The sequence below is a fragment of the Notechis scutatus genome, chromosome 13, assembly GCF_049901735.1.
Source record: "Notechis scutatus isolate UNSWTSFEM ecotype Mainland chromosome 13, rNotScu1.2, whole genome shotgun sequence".
Lineage (NCBI taxonomy): Eukaryota > Metazoa > Chordata > Lepidosauria > Squamata > Elapidae > Notechis > Notechis scutatus.
Genome location: NC_142021.1, coordinates 11,806,923 through 11,830,840, shown reverse-complemented (window position 1 = coordinate 11,830,840; position 23,918 = coordinate 11,806,923). Strand labels below are relative to the sequence as shown.

Below are 23,918 nucleotides of genomic sequence, written 5' to 3'. Positions count from 1 at the left end.
CTGGAGTAATTTTGAATGATTCTGCTGTATCTTCCACTTGACAGTGTTCAGATATTAAAGACCACTCCCAGCAGTCTTGTTCAGTTAAAAACAACCCATATCCCCCCTCCATAGGTTTTTTTCCCCAGCCCCTTTTTATCTGGGTTGCTCTCCTCCGCACACCTCTAGTTAGTCACTGGCCTTTCAGAGATGCAAGTTCAGAACTGGGGCAGCGTTTTAGGAATGGAATGGAGAGGATTTAACAATGATTTTTTTTAAAATTTGGACATTAGACTTCAGGCAACAAGCTTAGGTTTTCGCCTGCTTTTTCTTTTTGCAATTGCATCACACTGTTGAATCATCTCCTAGTAGGACGTAGCTCCCTAGGGGCTAGATTGCTGCTTACTTCATATATTTCCTATAAAGGAATCCATATTCTATTAAAGTTACAAAGCCTGCTTCAATAGACTTTGTGTAGGCTGATTCTCATCCTCCAAGAATTTGAAATGCGAAGTGAGGCCAAGAGTTGGTTTCTAACCCAAGTCTCACCTCTCTGCATTCATGATGCTGGGGGGACTGGAGAGCCAAGAGTCATGCCACAGTGGGTGACAAGCTGTGGTGACCAGGGGTCAGCGACTGGTTTCCAGTGCAGAAATCAACAAGGAGTGATAGGTTCATAGACAGTTGCCTGCACCCTTCCAGTGAGAAGCTTTCTTGATGGTGATTGAAGCAGAGGAAGAAGGGTGTGGAATTTTTGCAGCAACAAAGCTGGATTGTTGAGGGGAGAAGATTAGAAATGGGACGCTGGGTTGGAGATGGTCAGGGTGGATGCTGACATCCAGAAAAGAAGGATTTTCATTGCCTGATGGGTTGTAAAGTGTGGAGATCGATTCTGGGACCAAAGCTTGGGAGCCGGGCTTCTGGGTGGGAGGTGGGAACCCGAAAGGAGTTTCCTGACTGCCTGTGCTGAGAAAACCCCTTTGGACTATAGCTAGATGGGCTGAGGTGGATTCCAGCAATATGGGGGTTGGTGGTGGAGGAGAGAGAAACCCAGAGTATAATGATTGTATGTTGTAAAGAAGGGAAGTAGGGAAGGGAAGCTGCCAATCAATTGTTCACGGTCAGTGTCTGGCTGGTGCTTTTGAATGAAATCACTTGTAAATTGTTCTATATTAGCATTCTCCAAACACTGAATTCTGATTGGTCCACACGGACCGCGACCTGATTGGTCGACTGAACGGCCGTGATTGGCGCGCTTAGAATCAACCGCGATTGGCCGAGCCGATCGCGGGAGATTCAAAGCGCTGTCATTGGCCGCCGAGCCGCGAGCAATCCCTATATGAAGGGCTGCCGCAGCTCCAAGATCTTGTACAGGTCTTAACACGGAAATAAAGAGCTGAATGTACACTTTGGTCTCGCGTCTCTGTGGGAACCGATCTACCCGATCTAACATAAATAATCCAGTTAAGAACCTGGATGGTTAGAAGTTGAAGGCAGGTACCTTGCTGTGTAACCCAGGTATTTTTGAGTCTGTGGATCCTGAGGAGGGGAAGTTGGCTCTGCAGTCAAAAGGAATGGGCAAGAGAGAAGGTCCTCGTAGCCTTGGAGGGGCCCAGTTTGTCTCCTCCACAATCTGCCTTGAACCCAGCAGATTTAAATAGTACCTGCTCCACTTCCAAACCTTTCCTTCCTGGAAAGTGATCGTGTAGCAGCTGCCAGGGACAATGGAAGGGAGGAGGCTATCTGGACCTCGGCAGTCCAGACCCAAGCCAAGGGATGTGGAGTGGAAGCAGCACTGATCGATCTCATGGAAAACCTTTATGAGGAATTAGATGAAAGGAGCACACTCACCTTTCTCTGGATCTCTCAGAAGCCTCCAGTATTGTGGATCACACTATCACACTATCTGGGTTGCCTGCAAGGTTGGGAGTGGTGGCCATTATGTTGCAGTGGGTCCGTCAAACTCGCGGCATCACACTGTTATCATGTGAGGTATTGTGAACTTTTTCCCCCTTGCTAAACCGGGCGGTGGGGGTGGCTAGCACATGATGCATCTGGCCCGCGGGCCATGAGTTTGACACCCCTGATATAGGGCTTCTTGCCTGAGCAGGGGGCTGGACTAGAAGATCTCCAAGGTCCCTTCCAGCTCTATTCTGATTGATTGATTTTGTTGTTCTTCTGATTTAATCACTGTAATCATTTTATCAAAGAAGGATAAAGATTTGTCTGGCGTGATCTGTTTTGAACAAACCCATATTGGCTTCTGGTAATAGCTTTGCCTGTTTCTTGGTATTTGCAAATCTGTTGCTTGATTATCTTTTCCAGAATCTTCCCAGGCATTGATGTCAAGCTGATTAGGGTGTAGTTTCTTGTATCCATTTTTTTTTTCCTTTTTGGAAGATGGGAACCACACCAGCTCTTTTCCAGTCCTTTGGTAGTTCCCCGGTGCTCCAGGATCTTTGAATATGGTTGCTTTAACTTCAGTTGGGCTCCGGAAAGAGGCCCTGTCAGGCCCCAAACCCGAATTCTGAAGTAAAAGTTACCTTTCCCTGCTCTAAGTGGAGATTTGATAAAAATTACTTAATGGACACTTAGGCAATACTGCACAGCTGTAGTTTAGAAAGAAGAAATAACCTAGGAATTGAGTTGAGAGCCAAGTGTTTCAGCCCCTTTGCCCATGTTTTGAGTGAATTGGACTTGGACTGGGAGCATCTTGGAACTGAGCTACTGTTCTTTTCTCTTTTTTTTTTCATTTTGCTGTTAGCATGTTTCAAATTGCTCAGAAATAAAATGTTAGTAAAACCCTTGGGTATGTCATTTGTTTAAGGGTAAATACTTCAAGTCATAAAGCAGAAAGAAAGAAAGAAAGAAAGAAAGAAAGAAAGAAAGAGAGAGAGAGAGAGAGAGAGAGAGAGAGAAAGAGAGAAAGAGAGAAAGAGAGAAAGAGAGAAAGAAAGAAAGAAAGAAAGAAAGAAAGAAAGAAAGAAAGAAAGAAAGAAAGAAAGAAAGAAAGAAAGAAAGAAAGAAAGAAAGAAAGAAAGAAAGAAAGAAAGAAAGGAAATAATTCCAAGCAGCCATTTTTACACATTAACCAGGTTGGTTTAATTGACTGACCTGAGATTTGAGCAGAGCCATGAGTTGCTTTTCCAACAAGTGAAAAACAATAAGGAAAACGATGGGCAGGAAAAGGATTTGAGTTGGAGCAGAAATGAAGCCAGCAAGCAGTGGCAACAGCGACAACATGTTGGGAGGGATCTAGAAGTGCTCAGCAAGAAGTGGAAGACACCTCAATGCCACAAAGGACAAGGGGTTGCAAGATGGCTGTCTGTACTTGTAGGCAGCCATTGTGCTCAGACTCAAATGAAGAGTGACACTTCCCGGGGGGGACGGGGACCGGGGGGTGGGGGAGACCTGGGCCTTCCCAGGAGCCAAAACTGCTGTATCACAAGGGAGGCGAAACGTTCATCTCGGCAGCAGAGCCCTTGGTGATGCCCGTACCCTTTTCAATCTTCCTCGGCAGATGCAACTCAAAAACTGGAGTAGACCGAATGATCCTCGTTGAAATTTTTCCGGAGAACAGCAAGTTTCTTTCCCAAAGACGATTTGCTGAATTCCTCTGTGATCTCTACCGCAGATTTGCCTTTGGTCTCGGGAAGGAATAAGTAGAAGAATATCCCAGAGCCAGAGAGCACAATGGCGAAGAGAAGGAAGCAAAAGGGGCCCAGACTTTCCTGGAATGGACACAATAAACAGTAACGGTCTCATTAGTGTCTGAAGGCCATTGAACAAATTTCCTCTTTTATCTCCATCATCCCCAAAAGTTCAAGCTGGTCTAGTAGTGACGAAACAGAAACTGCATCTAGAGAAAGCATCCCTGGGTCATTTAAAAGAGAGGATGGAGACAAGGGTGCATCAGATGAGTGACTTTGATTTCTTCAGTGTATGATGCTGTCAACTTTATGGCTTAATGTGACTGCTGAAAATGAGTAAATCCAGTAATCAGGTTAAGGATGGTGCACAGATACCATCACTTCTAAGTTGCTCTGGGTGGAGCTTGGACACCTGGTTCATATTATCTACATGTCATGTCTTTGCTTCAATTTATCTGCTGTCTTTGGTTATCATGTGCATTTTGTTTCTGAGCACAACTGAAGTCCCTACAACTGGGAAGAGCTTATCAGAAAGATTCACAGAAGCTAACTTGGCAGAAATTCAAATGAACCATCTCTAGACACGCCCACGGAACTTCTTGCCACTTCATCTGCAGTATGCAGAAACTTTTTAAAGGCAGAGCTTTGACATTCAGGCTCATCTGTGATTGTGTCATCAGTTACTCTATTTGGTCTCTTTAACTGATGCCTCTATTATTATTTGTTTCCTGGCTTTTAACTGGGCAAAACAGTGCATCGTAAGGCAACAGTTTTAGAGCCAAGGTATATCAGATAGGTTAACATACACGATATGTCCTAAATCTGGGATCCCTGACTCCCAAGGAAATGAAATTTGGGAAAGTTGTCGCTGCTTCAGTGCTCCTGGCTCTGGGGCTACTGCTGCGGTCATGTGATCTTCATTTTTAATATTTTATGACAGTTTCCCAGCCACTCTCACAATCCCTTGCTTCATCCCCCACCCAGCAGAAGCCCCTTACTTGTCTGCTGGAAAGCGAAATTGAGTGGGAGGAAGGAAGGAAAGGAGGAAAGAACCTTTCCTAGCCCATGCAGTTACCCTGCACGGTCCCCAAATTCTGTTCACCTTCTGTGAACTGCACGACATCTCTCATATAGTCATCCAATTCCAGGCACTCTTCTCTCCCCGCACCCCACATTCCTGACCCAAGTGGCACATCACACACACCGCTCTGTGACCCGCACACATGCTGCTTCATCTATGCTACCCCTATGCACCCTTCCTACCTTGCACAGCCCCTCTCATGCATCCTCACACCTGACCTGGAGATGGGACTCCCCTCATCCCTTCACCGCCTTGCAGTGGCCACTTACCTGCCTGCTGACCTTGGACCTGCAACTTCCTGCAGGCTTCCCCAATGGCTTTTTCCTCGCAAGCTTACCATAGCAAAGTCAAGGGGGAAACCAACATGAATGGGAGGGAGGAAAGGAGGAAGGATGATTTTTGATGCTCTCAGCCAGCTTCCCACAAGGAAAGTCAATGGGGAAGCTGGCAGGAAGCCAGAAGTTGCTCCTGCTACCCCTGCTTTTTTGTCCATCCATAGTTGTGCTGTTTCTTTACTCAGATAGGAAATATCTCTGAAATGATGACCCAACGGGGCATGGGTTGTCTAGTTGACATTTAAAAATACATGGAATAAAAATAGTTGGAAGGGACCTTGGAGGTCTTCTAATCCAACACTGAGGTCAAGCAGGACAGATCAAATATGCATTCTGGACAAATCATTGTCCAATCTCTTCTTAAAAACCTCCAGCATTGGCACACTCACAGCTTCTGGAGGCAATCATTCCACTGGTTAAATGTTCGCCCTGTCAAGAAATTTCATTAGTTCTATGTTGAATCTCTAATGATCTCCCACACATTACTTGTGGTTCTGTCCTCAGATTCTTTGGAGAATAGATTGGTCCGCTTCTCTCTGTGAGAGCCCCCCAAGAACTGGAAGATTGCTGTCATATCATCCTTAGTCCTTCTCTTCATTAGTCTAGTCATACCCAGTTCCTTCAGTCATTCGCCATATGGTTTAGCTTCCAGCTAAATAACTGTATTGTTGGCATTATTGCTATTTCTAGCAGCTTCAGACACATTTAGTGACTGACCTGGGCTGGGTGAACAGCCCAGATGGGTCACTAGGTGGTGCATCTCCCTACCTGCAGCCCAACCCAGTGTCTGAAGCAATCGTGGTTGCTCTGTGGAGGGGCTGGAGAAATGGGGGCTGGGGAAAACTGACCTCAGCAAAAGGGAAGGCGATTCCGATAACAAAGAGGGCTGCCCAGTTTAGACAACCACCGATCGTGAAGGCTGCTGGCCTGGCGGACTGGCTGAAAATTTCCATCATAATAGAGAATGAGGCTCCATCTAAGAGGGACAACATAGAGAAATAGGTTCAGACCCAGGGAGACCCTGTTTAACCCAAGAATTCATTTATCTGGAGAGCCATTAGCAATGGCATGTCAATCTACAGCCTTCTTTGGGCCAATAAACAAAAAACACCAACAATAACATCCAGAAATGGAAAAAAAAAAAAAAAAAAACCCAAGCCTAGTCACCAATAACTCTATCAGATGCTAATTTTCATTTATTTCAGTTCAATTTAATGGAGTATTGAGGGCAAGGGGTGTTCAGTGGCAGTCAAATCTTAATTGCAAAATTAACTTTTACATCATTTGTATCAACTTAGGTCATTTCCATAATTGATATTCTTACCTTACTTGCATCCATTTATGTCATTGTCTGCAATGGGTGCAGATGACAGTTCAACTGTCCAGTTGGCATTTCCAAAAAAAGGAAACTCCCAGGACATAATTTTACCAAGAGTGTAAAATTACTTTACTGAAAAATTACATTGGCACAGAAGAAGCGAAACCAGCTCTGGATTTCCCATGCAAATGCAAGCATAGTTATTTCCCTGTGCCACCTCTGCAAAAGGCAGAATTCTGCCCAATTAGTCGGCTGATAATTTACATAAATAGCACAGGTATTGCCCTACTAATGAGTTGGCATGTTCAGCAGCTCCATCGGTACTCAGATGATAGGTGGAGCTAAGTCTCTGGGAGGAACCTATCACTTTCAAGAATTCCTGCCAAAACTTTGCAGTGAATTGCGCCCCCTTGTCTGAGCATACCGTATATGCTTCAGGACCCCATGTAGTTGGTAGATTGTTGCACCTTGGCTAGGGCTGGGCAGAAGGAATCTTGGGACATGCCACAAAATGTGCTTGCTTCGAAAACAAGTCGATGACAATCCAGATGTGTTCCCAGCACTCTTGGGCAACTCCGCCCACGGTTTAGCTGGATTGGTTTCCCTTATAGATGTTTCATGGAGGCGCACACGGGGCAACTGGCCACATAGGCCTTTATGTCCTTTCTCATTTTTGGCCACTAAAATGGGCTGTTTACCAAATGAAGGGTCTTCAGGAATCCAAAATGCCCTGTGGGTTTTGCCTCATGGCTCCTCAGCAGGACCAAGGTTCTCCAGCTGGCTGGGACATACAATTTACCCTCTTTCCATGCCTCCTTTGACATCAGGTCATCTTATGTCTCTGGAACCATCCATCCGTCCCCAAGGCGGTTTTGTCAACGCATCTCCAACTGGTTGCAGAGAGGCTGTTCTCTGTTGCCTCGTAAGCCCTGGCCCTGTGAGCTGCCTGGGTGGGATGATCAAGACAACTGCTTCCTCTCTGGCATTTTTGTACTGGAGCATGCGAGAGGGGGCATCTGCTAGAAACTTCTTCCCCCCTGGCGAGTAGCGAAGGGTGAAATCGAAGCGGTTAAAATGCTGAGCCCATCGGACCTGCTCAGGGGACAGCTTCCTCTGGGCCTTCAACGCCTCCAGGTTCTTGTGGTCCGTCCACACCACGAATGGAATCTTATTAGCCTCCAGAAACTGCCTCCAGGTCAGAAGATCCCATCGGACAGCATAAGTCTCCTTTTCCCAGATGATCCAACACCTCTCAGTATCAGATAAAACTGGTGAGACGTGTAGGCAGAGGGTTGCACAGAGGAAGAATTACTATCTTTGCTCCTGGGTGGGGTTGCACTGCTGCACACAGACCAGCGGTCTGGAGGTCCTCCTGGACTCATGAATCCTGAGGGAGGAGCAGGTGGCCGTTGGCCAGGAGGGCCTTTGCACAACTGTGAGTGGCACACCAGTTACATCCATTCCTGGTCAACGTGCCCTTCTCATAGTCACTCACGCTCCGATCAATTCTTGCTTGGACTATTGGAATGAGCTCCCCTTGAAGCTTCAGTTGCTTCAAAATGCAGCAGCCTGCCCAGTTTTGCACAAGCCCAGATTTATGCAGATGTCACCTCTTTTGCAGGAGCTGCATTGGATGCAGTTCAAGGTGCTAGTTGTCACTTTAAAGTGGCTTGGGGACAGGTTATTCAAAGGACCTTACCTTCCCAGTTACATCTATCCGATGCGGGTCTACCCAATGAAGTGCAGAAAGAAGTGCCTCTGGCAGGACCAAGAAAAAGGGCCTGATCCTTCCCCCAGAGATAAGGTTGCCCCCAACCTTTCTACTTTTCTGGAAGGCCCAGAAGATGTTCCGTCAGCAGGTCTAGAGACCCCTGGGCTGATGTGAACATATCTGTTGCCACTGCTGAGGCAGGGTTGGTGATGGTGATGGGTTTATGTTGCAGATTTTTAATCGCTATAAGCTGCCCGGAATCACTCTGTGTGAGTTGGGCGACCATATAAACTTGTTTAATAAATTAATAAACATTAATAAATGAATAGTAACAACTAAAACAGTACTACATGGCAATGGGGCGTGCGTGAAAATCTATAGTTCTTCATCCTTATAGTTTTTACTGATCGCCATCAAGCAGCCCTGCTTAGCGCAGGGGTGGTTGGTTTTCCCCAGGGGCCACCTGAGAAACTGGGACTGCCCTGTGGAGGGAGGCTGCCCTCAAGATTTGAATGGCCCCCTCCCTGCTGGGGTTTTGAAGGGCCTGATGACCCGGCTGTTTTCCAGGCCTTTGGCAGGGAGGATCTGGAGCCCTGTTTCTGTTAGGCTGTTTGCTTTTGCTTGCACTCGCTTTGTTGTTCTGCTATCTCTCCCCCTTTTGGTTTAAATATTTTTTTGGTTTTAAATAGTTTCTTAACCACTCAGAATCACTGGGAGATTATTTAATCTCTCCCGCCCTCTTTCATTCCGCCTTTAGTATTTTTTATAAGTAACTCATAGTTAATACTCATTGCAGGAAAGGTGGCCAAATTGGGTTGGTCACATGAGATACAAGCTGTGGAGAAACACCGCCCCCCCACCATTCCTAGAGAATGAAATATTTGGGGGAATATTAAAGAGGCAGAATATTATAAAGGAGAAATGGAGAAACATGTTCTTAAAGGCAGAAAGCAGCCCTTTCTTAATAGCCTCCAGCAGCGTCTTTAGAGATGGATATTTTGTGCCCATTAAGACTGGGCCAGCCTACTCACAAACAAAACACCTTCATCTCCAGCAAATGGGATTAAAATTTACTTCTCCACCCAAATTCTAAGAACAGGACTTTAGAACGTAATAGGATTAAACTACTACCACCATTAGAATAACAAAAAAGACACAAAGCTCACTATATTGCACAACCCCCAGTAGCATCACAGAACCCTGTAAAGATCCAACTGCTCATTCAACCAATTTGTCAGCTGTCCCAGAACCACCAACAGCATCAACTTTCTTAAGCAGCCCCCATTTTATTCCCAGCTTGGAACAGGACCTGGATTTTTCTTCCAACAAAGCATTTCTGTTCCACCTGTGGCACTTTGTTCTTACCCAGGCCTGCCCTCCCCCTTGGCTGCTTAAAACCCCTTCGCTCCTGCCTTTATTTATCTCCACCAATGCTGTGGCTTGGCAGGACCCCTCCCCCCCCCCGCCTCCTTCCGCCCCCTCCATCAGGCCTATTTCTCTTTCCACATTGCTCCTTGTGGAAGGACTTGTATACTCACTTGGTCCAACTCCAAAGAGGATGACAAGCAAGAAAATCAGGATGACACTGCAGAGGGACATCCAGGGGAGGTTTTTCTGGAGGTGGGAACAAAAGAACAAGGAATCTAGAAGCTTTGGAGACCGGGGTGTGTAGCAGCCCCGCCCCCCAACCCAGGGCTCTCTGGTCAGTGCATCCTTCTCGGAAAGCGGGAGGCTTCACCAGGACTGCGGAGCTTGCCTGGAAGACGGTTCAAATGGCTGACCGCTCTGCCTGCACTCCAACCGCTGCTGCAGGAGTCCTTCCCATCAGCAGCCCAGGCCGCTGTGTTCAGTCTCATCATCAAGCAACAGTTTGGGAGAGTTGATCAAAACAGACTCCGAAGGGCCATCAAATCTGACACCCTACCCTGGGCGGGGGATCCCAAGTCAAGCATCCCAGAGTGATGAAGTGGTAGTGGTATGTGGGAAAGTCCTTGGGAGAAGGGATCCTGCCTCCAGAAAGGTCAGAGAAGAGAGGGCATGGCCCAGAGCTGCCTAGTGGGTGGAGAAAGAGGCCCAGGAGGAACTCCTTAAGTTCTTTGGCAGTTGTTAATGTAACAAGATTGGGTGGAATGTGCTTCTGGTTGCGGCTGCCATGCTGCTTCATCGGTGCCTATGGCAACTCGACAGCAGGCCAGGAATGCTTTACAAGTTGACACAATTAAGTGGAGTTAGTTAATGTGGCTGCGTTTCCTGTCCTGTGAGGTTCACAACAGCCAGATTTCCAGCCTTCCCCCATAACCACGACCCTAGACATTTCAATAAATGCAGCAAGGAATGACTGAGAAAAGAGAGAGATGGGTGTGTGTGTGTGTCTGAAATAGGCGAGTCAAAGCCTGGCTCTAAATCTGCTGTGGGGTGATCAGCTATGAAGCCGTGGACCAATCTGCCTCCTGGGGTTATTTTGATGCAGGAGATTTTAAAGGTGATTGAAATTAGAGGGTTTTCTTTTCTGTTTAATGGACAAACAGAGGGAGTCATCTCATGGACCTTTGCTTTTATACGTGACGACGGCACTGAGATTTTTAAAGGCCCAAAGCACTTGTAAAGACCTACAATGGAAGAATGGATGGGGAAACTGGTGGAATTGACAGAGATAGCAAAAATGACAGCCTCGATGAAAAAAAACACTCTGACAAACTTTATTTCTGCCTGGAAGCCATTACTGGAGTTTTTTGTGAGAAACTGAAAAAAGATTTTAGGATTTGATCATTAGAATTATATGGGACTGTCAAAACAATGTCGACAAATATTCACCTTAAAGTGAAGAGGCTGCATTTCCCCATGATGGATGGCACTAAGCGTTCATTTCCCACAGGAAATGAGGCTAACTAGGCCAGGGGTCTCCAACCTTGGCCACTTTAAGCCTGGCGGACTTCAACTCCCAGAATTCCTCAGCCAGCTTGAAGTTGCCAAGGTTGGAGACCCCTGGCCTAGGCTGCCTGCTCTGCCAAAACAGACAAGACTTTCCGGACAAGCCTTTTCTTCTTACCTGCAGGGAAAGAGTCCCCGTGAGGAAGAAGAGCACCAAGGCCATCGACCCACAGCCTTTCCATAGCAGCGGCCTCCGTCCGTACTGTTCAATGGTAAATATCTGGAGAGGGGAAATAAGGGAAACACGGGAGGATTTCCTGGCATCTAAACGGAAAGAATAGATGTCAAGCAGAACCTTTATAGTCAAATTCAAAGCTACTGTGAATGACATCTCAGTCCTTTTTTCCCTTTTGGGAGAATTGTGGCCCCGAGCACCTCCGGCCTCTCGATCCCGTGGAACGGCACAGTCAGACAGCCCCATCCAGATTGGGGTTTAGCCCAGGAGCAATCTGGCTCTTCCTCCAAGGGGCCCGAGGGGGCCAAGCCCTGCCAGGATGTCCAGCGTCAGAGGACCCAGGCTGGCCAAAGGCTTTGCAGAAACTGGCAGGCCGCTCAAGCGGTTCCGGCAAGAGTTTGGGCTTCCTACCCAAATCACGGAGGAGGCTGTGAGGAGAATAGTGACCGACGCAGAAGAAGATTCATAACGGCAACGGGACATTGGGAGGGGAGGAAGGTTTTTCCGACTAAAACAAACGATTTAGAAAGCTCTTACACAGAGGAAAGACGAGAAGAGCTCAGAGAAGCCAATGCCCAGGCAGATGTAGGGGATAAGTCTCTCTTCTAAACCTGCACTCTGAAGCACTTCGAAAGCATAGAAATAAACCTAAGTGGGGAAAAAGAAGACACTAATAATTGCCAAGAAGCAGTTTCAATTTTGTCCCGCAGCTAGTTGTCCTGCAGTGAGTTGGCCGCAGCAAGTTGGTTGTGGCAAGTTGGCCACAGTGAGTTGACCGGTGAGTTGTCCTAGAGACCTGGAGGGCAGCCCAGGAGATGGGCGGGAGAAAGCCCAGTGCAGCCTGAGACAAAACCATGCGCCCCAGAGTGAAAAACGTGCCAGGGACTGTCTAGTTGGGCTCTTGCCCAAACTGGGCCTGGAGGATGCCCCTTGCTCTTCCCCCAGATGTGGTGGTGCCAGTTCCACCAGTCTTAATCAAGACGGCATACTGTTGGCCACAGGAGTTGTGCAAGTTTGGGAATTGCCCCGCTGTAGTTCTTGCAGAGATTGGGCTGCCTTGCTAATTCATTTTTTGGGGTGTTAGCTTTTTCATATTATAAACCCAGTTCGTCTCCCTCCAGATGCTGTCTTCCCTTTCCCTAACCTGGCTAGCCACCCTCTCCTTCAGCCTGGGCAGTTTCTAGGCTGCAGGCCCCAGCTGGTTCTCCCTCAATTCTATGGAGGTTGTGTGAGGATGGGACACTTAACCGTGTTGATGCCACAGAGCTGCACAGTGACAATGACGGCCACGAGGATGCTCAGTTGCTGGCGAAGCGATGCATCACGGAGCAGCTCTCCCGGCCAAAGCACTTTGCTCCTTTGCCCTCCCGGGGCCATTTCTTTCTTCAGCTCCCCAATCTCTTCCTGGTGATTCCCTTGGCCCCACAGCTGGTGCATTGCTGGGGAAGAGAAAAGATGCCGGCCACGAAGCTTAGCCAAGTCCTTCACCCTTTGCCCCGCAGCCAGAAAGGCCTGACAGGCCACGAGAGCCCCAGAGAAGCAGTTCTCATCCTTGCAGGCAGATGCCCCGACCTCTAAGCGGTCACTGGGAAAGGAGAAGAGGTGGGGATTCAGCAGGTTCTGACCAGTTCAGGAGAACCGGTAGCAGGAAATTTGGAGTAGTTTGGAGAACCGGCCAATCCCACCTCTAACTGGAGATTTTACAGTCTCCTTCCCCTGCCACGCCCACCAAGCCACGCCCACAGAACCAGTAGTTAAAAAAAAATGGAATCCCACCCCTGGAGAGGAGCCGACTGGGGCAGGGGGGAGGAGCTGCCTTTTGGCTTGGTCCTGTAGCTCAGTGTTTCTCCCCCTCTGCAACTTGACGCTTTGGGGTTGAGGAATCTACAGATCTTTACGTTGCGGAAGTTGAGACCCCTGCCTAGCTCACAGCTTGCTAAGAAGGACTGGGCTAGTTGGATAGAAAAACAGAAACGTTTAAATTGCCTGATTGGCAGTGGAGCTTCCCAAACTTTATGACACTGGGAGATTTTACCTGCCTTCCCTGGCTGTGGCAATCATGGACTTGCCTTAGCAGGAGACAAAGGTTCAATCTGTTTTTTGTCTTGGGCCAGTGGCAACGTGATCTGGAGATCTTGATATCTATCTCTTGACATGATTAGATCACTCTTTGATGGCCTTGTAGTTCTCCACAGCTGCTCGCTGATGTAGGGCCTTGGAAACATTCAATTTGGTCCACTTTGGGTACCTAATGGGCCATGCTGGATTTCAAAAGGACCTCGGGGTTGTTCTTGAGGGTCTTGTACTATGAATGAGGCCTTAGTTACTGCTTGGAATGATGGTGGACAACAGCACCCTTGTACCAGGTTATTCCTTGGTGGCCTCTCCTCGTTTTGCACCCAAGTTTTTAGAAAAGTTCCAGGAGATGAAGCATCCAAAAAGGCTCCACAAGGAGTGCATAAAATAGATAAAACATATGTAAGAACCTCTCTTAAAGGTGACCCTGTGGCAGTAAGAACGCAATCACCCCAATTTTTCTGTTCTTATGACAGCCACAGATTGCAGGCCGGCAACTCTGTTCCAGGTGAGCGAAGGGCCAACAGGAGGATTGTTTAAGGATTATGTTTCATGACTGCCATTGTCATTACATTGATCAGAATTCTACCAAGTACTTCCCATACATATTTAGCCTTTCCCTTTAACATTCACACAACATCCTTAGGGCACAACACATTCTGGACCGTTCAAAAGAAGCACTAGATAATGATAATGAAGAAGACAGTGATGTTGCACAGATTGGCAAGGAAGCTGAAGTCCCTACCATCAACCAACTGTTCCTTAATCCTGGCCAGTCAAAGGTTTGGACAACACATTTGCCAAGACCAGCTCCACTTCGGTTATTCTGAGGTGAGACCAATTTTTTTTTTAAGGACAACTTACCTTTCAGGCAGCCATCCTCATCCCCCTCCTGGATTAAGAGATAAGAAGGAGATTCGGGGAAGAAGGGCAGGAGGAGCAGCTGGAGGAAGGCTGCCACACCGGGAAAGGCCAGCAACAGAGGCCAGGATGAATCCGTTCCCAGGAGCTCCCTGGAGAGGAGGAGAATGGAGGTTGGGGGTTGGAGGAGCAGCCCCCTCCCTCTTTCCTCACCCTTCTGTACCTGAGTCCCAAGATTTGGCCCCAGCATTTCCCCAGAGACCAAAAGAATCCCGAGGTAGCATTTGCAAGTCCTCTCCATTTCTTGGGGGAAATTTCTCCAACGTACTGAGAATGAATGGTCTGGCAGAGGCCTAGAAGGAAAGGAAGGAGAAAGGGAGGACAGACAGAAACCAACGAAATTTGAAATAACCACAGTGTCCCAGAGTTGTTTGCCGGCTTAGGCAGATGACAAGAACTGCTTCAGATCACAGGAGGCACCCGGAGGTTTTTCAGTGGAGGGTCCAGATAGTGCTCATGTCATGTTACAAGTTACTTTTAACTTTTTCTCCCCAGAAACTGATACAGGCTCCCCTGTTGCCGCCATCATTAGCCAATTGCCCAGGTCATCAGAGAGGGATCTTGGAGACCTAGTGGACAATCATTTATAGCGGTGTGCAGCAGCAGCCAATGCAATCCTTGGTTGCATAACCGAAGGATAAAGTCAAGATCACACGAAATATTAGTATCACTTTATAAAACCTTAGTAAGGCCACACCTGGAATTCTGCATCCAGTTTTGGTTATCATGTTATTAAAAAGAAAATGTTGCAACTTTGGAAAGAATGCAAAGAAGAGCAACTAAGGTGATTAAGGGTCGGAGACTAAAGTATGAAGAACAGTCGCAGAAATTGGGTATGTCTAGTCTAGAGAAAAGAAGGACTGGGGGGGGGAGGGGAACGGGACATGATAGCATCTTCCAGTATTTGAGGGGCTGCCACAAAGAAGAGGGGAGAAGGTCAAACTATGACCCAAAGCACCAGAAGGCAAGACAAGAAACAATGGATGGAAACTCATCAAGGAGAGAAGCAACCTGGAATGAAGGACAAACTCCCTGATAGTGAGAACAATCAACCAGTGGAACAGCTGGCCTTCAGGTGTTGTGGGTTCTTCATCATTGGAGGTTTTTAAGAAGAGACCGGACAGCCACTTGTCAGAAATGGTATAGGGTCTCCTACTTGAGCAGGGGTTGGACTAAAAGACCACCAGGGTCCCTTCCAGCTCTATTATTCTGGAAGTTAGAAGAGCAGAAGAGCTCTGATGGATGCAGTCCATGGCCTCCTTCTTCCAAAGGCTGACCAGTTAATTGTCCCCATGAGAATCAGGGGAAGTGGGCTCAGCAACCGCCGCCTTCTTTTCCTGGGATTTCATGGAAGGCTGGCTGACTTTGGGCCCCTGAGCTTTCCCCGGAGAATGTTAAAAGCCACATTAAAGCCGAGCCTTCCAAGGCCTCTTACCAGCACTGATCCCGTAAAAGAATCGTCCAAGCAGAATCATTTCAAAGCACTTGGCTCTCTTGCTGCAGACCATGACTACGGTCGTCAGGATGACCAGGAGGTCCGTGCTCAGCTGGCATTTCTTTCTGTGTCCATGGGCCAAGAGAAGGGGGAGGAGAGAGAGTAACCACGTTAGCCACCTCACTGCCTTGGGCTGCCTTGCCTGCAAGCCTGTTCCGTGGGGCTGGCTCCATCCACTGCTCCCTCAAAGCCCTCGACCTCCAGGTACCACCCACTGGGAAAGATCCCTGCCCACCTAAAAGCGACAGGGAGTCAAATCAGAAGTGTGCGAGAACAAGTTTTAAGAGTGACTCAGGGTGACTTTCTAAGACAGAGGCAGCATCCCAGGTGCTAGCAGGGCCAACGAAGGAAACATCCCCTTTAAAATCCCTTTGGCATTTGCATTTTGAATAAGCCCATTGATTCCTTATATTTATTAGGCCAAAAGAAAGTTTATAAAACAACTGCAAGCTTCTCTTTTGTGGATCCCTCCTGCTGGATTTTGGCTCTCCTGTTTTCTCTGGACTAGCAGCCCAAAATGGTTTCTTTTGCAACTGAGGGATGCCTTTGTTTCTCCGCTCAGCCCCAAGGAAGTAGCCAGCTTTCTGGCGTCTATTGAGCACACCTACTTCCCGTATTTCATGATCAGGAATCCGCTGCAAAGACATCCCAGCACACCTCCTATGCCATAGACAGACACGGCAAATGACCACAGGAAGAGCAGTGTCTTCTCATTGAGGGGGGATCCAGTGCGCTCCAGCCAGGTTTCATTCATGAACCTCTTGATGTACTGAGAACAGAGAGAAGAAGAGACATCAGCCAAAAGCCTGATGATGATGATGATGATTCTCCAGACTAAATTATTGTTAATTTACTGTACACACAGTACAGGAATTTTTTTGCCCCTCCCCTGAGCTGTGGCTGGCTGCATTGCACAACAAGCCTACAATGTGAAAGTATCTGAGCAAACCTGGTGTAAAACCAAGGCTTACGGATGAAGTGAGCCATAATTTCAGCAATGGCAGGAGGGGGTGGGCCTATACGGTCCATGTAATATTTTTAAGCAACATTCATTCATAGTTACAGGTAATATTCATCATCTTCAGGCTTGTGTCTTCTGCTCTGTGCTTCTCAGAGTAAGTGCTTCATCGAAACGTTGCCTAGATACTTCCAATCTTACGCGGGAGAAAACCCGAATAACCAAAGATCCACATACAAATACCCGCAAGAACCTCAGAAAATGTGTGTGTGTGTGTGTGTGTGTGTGTGTGTGTATATTTTCTTAAGTTTTCACGGGTACTTACATGTATGGCATTCAGCTTTGTTTGGGTATTTTCCCCGTCATTGTAGTTGTGCTTTTAAAGTTGTAGCAACGTTTGGCAGAATCTCATCTGCCATCATCAGGCTTCTGTATACTGTATTCTGCCGAAACGTTGCTACAACTTTAAAAGCACAACTACAATGACGTGGGAAAATACTCGAACAAAGCTGAATAACATACATACATACATACATATATACATACATACATATATATATATATAGTACCATCTGCTATAATAAATATCCCTTTGAAAAGGAATTTGTAGCATTTCAGTCTGAGGTTCCAGACCCAAGAAACTATCAACCTTTGGGGTTGGAGGGTTGGTTTGACTATTGGGCTCTTGGGGCTAGGAAGCAGTGGGCCAGCCTGCCTCCTGCATCTGTGAGGGCTTCATCAGAAGAGAATACAGAATAACAGAGTTGAAAGAGAAGGTCTTGGAGGTCTTTTAATCCAGGGGTCACCAACCGGTGGGCCGTGGCCCACAGGTGGTGCGCGAGAAAATTTTGGTGATCCTCAGAGAAATGCCACCCCAAAGCACCCCCAAAGCCCCCAAAGCAATGAATCCAGGCTGCGGGGGAACACAAGGCTGCGCCGCCCACATGGCTCACGGGAAGGCAAGGCTTGTGTCACTTGCATTAGGAACAACACGAGGTAGTGAGGGGAGGGGGGAAGGGCGGAGGGGGGAACTTGCCTGGCTACCGGGCTGCTTCTTTCTGCTTCTTTCTTCTTCTGCTTTTGGCTGCACGCAAGGAAAGCAGCCAAAGTCTTCCTTTCTCTCCCCCAAACTCTGCCAGAAATGAGTCTTTGGGACTCTGCAAGGCCTCCTGCTCCAAGAGACTGCGCCGGCAAAGACTCATTTCTGGCAGGGTTTGAGGGGAAAGAAAGAAAGACTTCTGCTGCTTTCCTTCCGTGTCTGTCCTTTCCTCTGTCTCATCCTACTAAAACAGTTTTCTCCCACCCCAAATCTTGTCATATGAACCAACTGATGATGCTCGTCCATCGTGTTTGAAGAGGACCTTGACATCTAACAGGTTATGAGCTGTCCATGGTGTGTCCACAGGTGGCTAGTAAGGCCTATATGGGCACGGAATGTTCTGCCTTATGTCGGGCAGGCATGTATGGGCACCATTGTTTCAGCATTTGCAGCTCTGGCTTTGCGGAGTGCTCACTTCTCTTGTGCTGTAGTAGTTCTACATCCTACTACATCTACATCTTCTGTCTAATCCTACTAAAAGAGTCTCTCCCATCCCAAGTCTTGCCACATGAACCAACACAACGCATTGGTGATATGGCCAGTCATGGTGCAGAGGACAAAGTCCAGCTCCTGAAGTCTGTCTGCTGCTGGACATTTTGGCTTGCTTGGGAGAGAGAGGTGGACACTTACCTTTTGCAACCTATATTGTTGTTGTTGTTGTTGTTGTTGTTGTTGTTGCTGTTGTTGTTGTTGCCTTTAACCAGGAATCTCTCAACTGTCGGGTGGTTGGTTAGGAAGTGCACTGAGTGACGTGGGAGCCTGTCTGAGCCCCAGCCTTATGGGCAGGTGGGTCTTTTGGTCTGCTTCCTTTTGATGTCCGTTTGGGCTTAGCTGCAAGAGAGACAGGGCATCTGGCTTGCACAGAGCAGGCCTATCAGCCCAGAATGTACTTATGTATTTATTTAGCCAAAGCACTAGTGCTATGGGAAAAGATTGGGATGAAGCAACATCCACATCCATGAGGGTTCTGGCCCGATTGACACATACCGTTTGCAAAATAAACATGGAAAAGCAAGTTTTCGGGCTGAGGAGTCAGTGGGAATTTGTGCAGGAGCCAAATGAAGTAGGAGGGAGCCACTGATCTGCATCCGAGGGGCAGATGAGCTTAAGCAAAGATTAAAACTCCTCTGGCTGACTTAAATAGCCAATAATGGGGAGCAAGGAAGCTGAGCTTTGGGGGCAGGACAGCTTGGGGCTTGCCTGCTTTTCTGCCAGATCGGACGCCTGGAAGAACGCAGGCTACCCAGCCATGAGGAAGAGCCCACGGGGCTCAGGACTGGCTCCATCCTAGAGTCGGCAGGCTGCGGAAAGAAGTTCAAAGGGAAGCAGACCAGTCCTGCCCCATCACGTCCCGACTATTTATTTCTCTCCTGACTGAGGGGTCGCTCAGCACTTTGGCGGTGACCTATCAGGGCAAGCGGCTAACTGAAAGCCATTCTGGCCTTAAGGTTCACTTCCTCCTATCAGCCAAAAACGTCCATCAATATGGAGATGAGGGGCCTGCAATCCACTTGAACTTGCTTTCTGTCTCCCCGACTTCATCTGACTTAGAATGACACTGTTGTTCAACATGCAGAAAGAGAATTTTCTTAATCCACGACGGTGGGGTTGGGGCTGTGGGGAGACACCTATTTCTGGATCCAGAAAAGACAGGAAGCTTGGATGAACCCTAACTCTAACCGTACCTGGCAGAGGGGTCTCTGCCTCCCAATCAACCAACTTTAAGGTATCTCTTACCACAGATGGGTAATTGATCACGGAAATCTGGTAGCCAATGATAAAGTTCCCACCAATCCCCAGGACAAGGATCATCTGAAAGAACTTCTGGTAAGGATCCTGTAGAGAGAGAGAGCAAAGCATGGATTCTCTTAAGCAAAACGTTTCCCCCGGTCAGATTCTTTCAGAAGGTTCTCTAACTTTGGGAAGTTCTAAAAATATGCGCGGTGGGGAGGGAACATGGGGGTACTCTAGGTTAGAGAACCCCACATCCTGTGATTAGAAGGAAGCATGTCCAGAAGATACCATCACAGGAGGAAATCGTTAAGAAAATATTGGAATGTGCTGAAATGAGTAGATTGACATTTGAAACTAGAGAACAAGAGGATAAACAATTTTATAAAATTCGGGATCTTTTCTATCAATCGTTAGATAACAAAGTACAGTCATGAAATATGTAGATTTCTAGAAAATAATAAATATATAAAGATGTACTTCTTTCTTATTATAACTACAAAGTGATTTTAGGATAGATTTGGGATGATAATATGAACTGTTATACAATAAATTAAGTAAATTATGGTTATCTTGTAAAACATGAATGAATAAAAGTGTAGTCAAATGATTGATTAATAATGATACTAAGGTATTTAGTTTTTGATTGACAATATGAGATTATATGTAATGTAATTGTAATTGAAGACTACGAAATGGAAGCACAAAACAATTTGTAAACCAACCGGCACACTGTATGTACACCTATGGAAGACAGCTTGATGTTTTTATGTTTTGTTTGTTTATGTTTGTTTTTAAAAACCAATAAAATTTTTAAAAAAAAAGAAAAGAAGGAAACATGCCCAGAAGTTGATTAGAATTGCTTTCCGTGGCAGGAAGCATGAGGGGTCATTAAATATAATATAATTAATAATCATCACCATTCATATCATAGTGATGATGGATCGTTAAAGAGAGATCCAAGGAGATCTAAGGAGAAACAGTGAGAACAATTAACCAGTGGAATGGCCTGCTTCCAGAAGCTGTGGGTGCCCCATCGCTGGAGGTTTTCAAAAAGAGATTGGACAGCCATTTGCCCGAAATGGGATCTATGGGTAAGGGACTGGACTGGAAGACCTGCAAGGCCCCCTCCAACCCCATTATCCTGTGTTCTATGCTATATGGATTTGATGATTATGATTATGGCTTGCACTTATTTTTGAGCTAAATCATTGAGCAGCAGGAAGGGCCTACAAGAGAGAAGAAGGGGAACAATGGTAGCAAGGTAGGGTGGGCTCCATAGGACAAGAGAACCAAGTGGGTGATGGCAGCTAGACTCTCTTAGAACCAGCCAAACAACCACGAGGCCAATCCACAGCATGCTGGACAAAGCCACAGAGCCTTACAGGAAGACGCCATCCTGACCTTGGAGCCAGCAGGAGGTCCCGAGGTGGACTGCGGGGGCCGCACAGGATGGGCCAGTAAGCCCTTGGGCTCCATGGGCCTCTGCTGCAGACTGCCACATTTACTGCCTGCCTACTCACCAGGTTGGAGAAGAGCCCCTGCATCATCCCGTAGCTCCACTTCAGCAAAGAGCTTTGAGTGAGGAAGGTCAGTTGGTTTTCATTCCTCTGAGCTACAGGAACCACGACAGCGGAGTGATCATTAACCTTGCCTGTTTCGGTTCTTCTTGCTCATTGGGTAAGACGAGACTGTTGGATAATTCATCCATTTAATACATGCAGAATAAAAGAGTGGAATGCTTGACGGTAGAAAGTTGAAACTCATTTAGGCATGAAATCTAAACTTACCAGCTTGCAAGGCTAGCGCTCCTGCTTTGCTTTTTGGTTTTAATTTGTTGGAGGTCCAAACCTCATTTGATTCCTTGCCCCCTCATGTCCTGCTAACCTGTGGGGGGCAACTGAAAAGGGGATTTCCAATGTGCCCTTTCTGTGTGTCCCAATGTCGCCTTCCTTCCCAGGCACATGCATGGACACACACTCCAGGGCTCTCCGTCTGAGAGAATGGGGTGGCCAGACCTTATTATCCATTTCCTGTAAATAAATCTCCTTCCTTTTCTAGTTATAAACTCTGCTCACGAATCCTCGCCATTTTGGTTCAGGAAGGCTCACAGCTCCAAGATACTCTCCTGCCTGAATGTAGAACATGGAGGCAGAGAACATCAGGGCTGTCCTGAATAACAGAATCACAGAATTGTTGAGTTGGAACATACCATAAGGATCATCTAGTCCAGCCTCTGCAGTATGCAGGAAAACCCTTTAAACCAGGGCCCCCACTAGTGGGCCATGACCCATTTAGAGCCAGGCCACACAAGTGGCAGGTGAGCATGCACATACATGTGCAGCGCCACTTGTACGAGTGGTGTGTGCTCGTGTTTGCGCATAGCTCCATTTGCGCCAGCGATGGGTGCTCATGCTCACACATGTGCCTTCCACTTGCACAAATGAAGCTGCGTGCACTCATGTGCATGCCTACCACTCACACAGAACCATTCCCTCTCCCCCCTCCCCCTAGGTCACCAAACCAGTAAAGTTGGGGGCCGCTGTTCTAAACTATACATGAGAAGTGGCTTTCCGGCCTCTGAAATGTTTCCAGAGATGGAAAATTCACAACCTCCCAGAGAAGGCTGGTTCACTGTTGTATATTACTATCAGGATTATTTCTCTTATATTTAAATTGAATTTAAGTCACTTTGCCAAAGGGCTAGAGAAAATCCTTTCTGGCCATCATACTGAATTGTTGTATGCTATTTCTGCAAAGGGAGAAAATCAGATCAATTATTCTTGTTGCTAATTGATGTAATGCCTGAGGTATTGCTCCAACAGGCCATTAATGTGTTCCTAGGCACTATGAGTCTGAAGGGGATATGAAGAGCCAAGTCCTTCAGTAGTCCCTCATAATTTTAGGAACTCATGTAGGCAATAGATGTGTTGTGAGGGTTCCTGCAGATGGGATCTTGGGGCATGCCACAAAACGTACCTGTTTTGAGAATAGATTTGGTGGTGACTCAAATTACAGTGTTTCCTGAGCTTTCAAATAGTAAAGTCCATAAATATCTCCTTCCAGGGTGTTGTAGGACTATCAACTGATTGCAATTGTCCTTGCTGCTTTCCAGCATGCCCTTTTGCTGATGAACACACAGGACGACTAGCCATGTATTCCTCTACATCAGGGGTGTCCAACCTTGGTAACGTTAAGCCTGGAGGACTTCAACTCCCAGAATTCCCCAGCCAGCTTTGCTGGAGTTGAAGTCCTCCAGGCTTAACGTTACCAAGGTTGGACACCCCTGCTCTACATCTTTCTTCATGCCCGGCCACTAGAATTGACATCTGATGAAATGTAGGGTTTTTACAAAACAAAAGTACCTGTAGTTTTAGACTCACGGATCCTTTGTAAAATCAGAGTTGGCAAAATTGGCTTACTTGATTAGAGAAAGGATAATAATTACATTTATTAGTGGCTGGAAACCTCTGGTGGACTTTTTGTTGAAACATGAAAAAGTGACCTTGTGATTTATGTATTTGATAATTAAAAAGGGCAAATTACGGAAAGAAGGAACTTGTCAGGCAACCTTAGAGAGAGAGAGAAGGTAAACTATAAATGCCCTTGTTCTCTGCGGTTAAGAAGACCAGAAGCCACATCTCTCGAACTTTTTCAGATAACAGATAATCAGAGTTGTAAGGGACCTTGTTAGGTCATCTAGTCCAACCCCCTGCCCAAGCGGGAGACTCTACACCATTTCTGACAAATGGCAGTCCAATCTCTTCTTGAAAGTCTCAAGTGATGGCGCTCCCACAACTTCCGAGGGCAACTTCTGTTCCATGGATTGATTGTTCTCCCTGTCAGAACATTTCTTCTTATTTCCAGGTTGAATCTCTCCTTGGTCAGCTTCCATCCATTGTTCCTTGTCTGGCCTTTAGGTGCCTTAGAAAATAGCTTGAGCCCCTCCTCCTCTCTGTGGCAGCCCCTCAAATATTGGAAGACCACTATCCTGTCTCCCCTGGTCCTTCTCTTCCCTAGACTAGCCATGCCCAGTTCCTGCAACTGTTTGTTGTATGTTTTAGCCTCCAATCCCCTTTTCTTTTCTTTTCTTTTCTTTCTATTCTGTATTTTTTATTTACATTTGCATATTACTTATTTATTTTCCTTACTTTTTTCTTTCATAATTTCTATTGTTTTTATTCTTCCAGAAATTTCTTTAATATAAATTATATATCTAATTTTCTTTGCTTAGTCCTGCACCCAGGTTGATGTAGGCTATAAGGACAGAATCAACATCTGTGGGAGGGGAACTACGTGCCTCCATCCCGCCAAGGCTTGGTCAGAATTCATCCATTGAGTCAAAGTGATCCCATCCACTCTGGCCCATTGCAGCAAATATAAATATAATCAAATGGTAATAATATTTTAAATATATTTAATGTTAGGATACACACGTTGTGATATTAGTTTAATTTT

At 46.7% G+C, this 23,918-nt stretch overlaps 1 protein-coding gene across 1 annotated transcript; it reads right to left on the bottom strand.

The window, feature by feature from the left end:
- Positions 1 to 3,077: 3,077 nt before the first annotated feature.
- On the bottom strand, positions 3,078 to 19,827 carry LOC113422134 (solute carrier family 2, facilitated glucose transporter member 11-like). The gene is made up of 11 exons (XM_026682879.2): positions 19,467 to 19,827; positions 16,281 to 16,441; positions 15,613 to 15,737; positions 14,341 to 14,470; positions 14,121 to 14,269; positions 12,429 to 12,619; positions 11,718 to 11,828; positions 11,124 to 11,225; positions 9,613 to 9,688; positions 5,894 to 6,021; positions 3,078 to 3,710 (listed from the first exon to the last, which is right to left on the bottom strand). The coding sequence occupies exons 1-11, from the start codon at positions 19,587 to 19,589 to the stop codon at positions 3,507 to 3,509; spliced, it is 1,500 nt and encodes a 499-aa protein (XP_026538664.2). The 5' UTR covers positions 19,590 to 19,827; the 3' UTR covers positions 3,078 to 3,506.
- Positions 19,828 to 23,918: the final 4,091 nt, after the last annotated feature.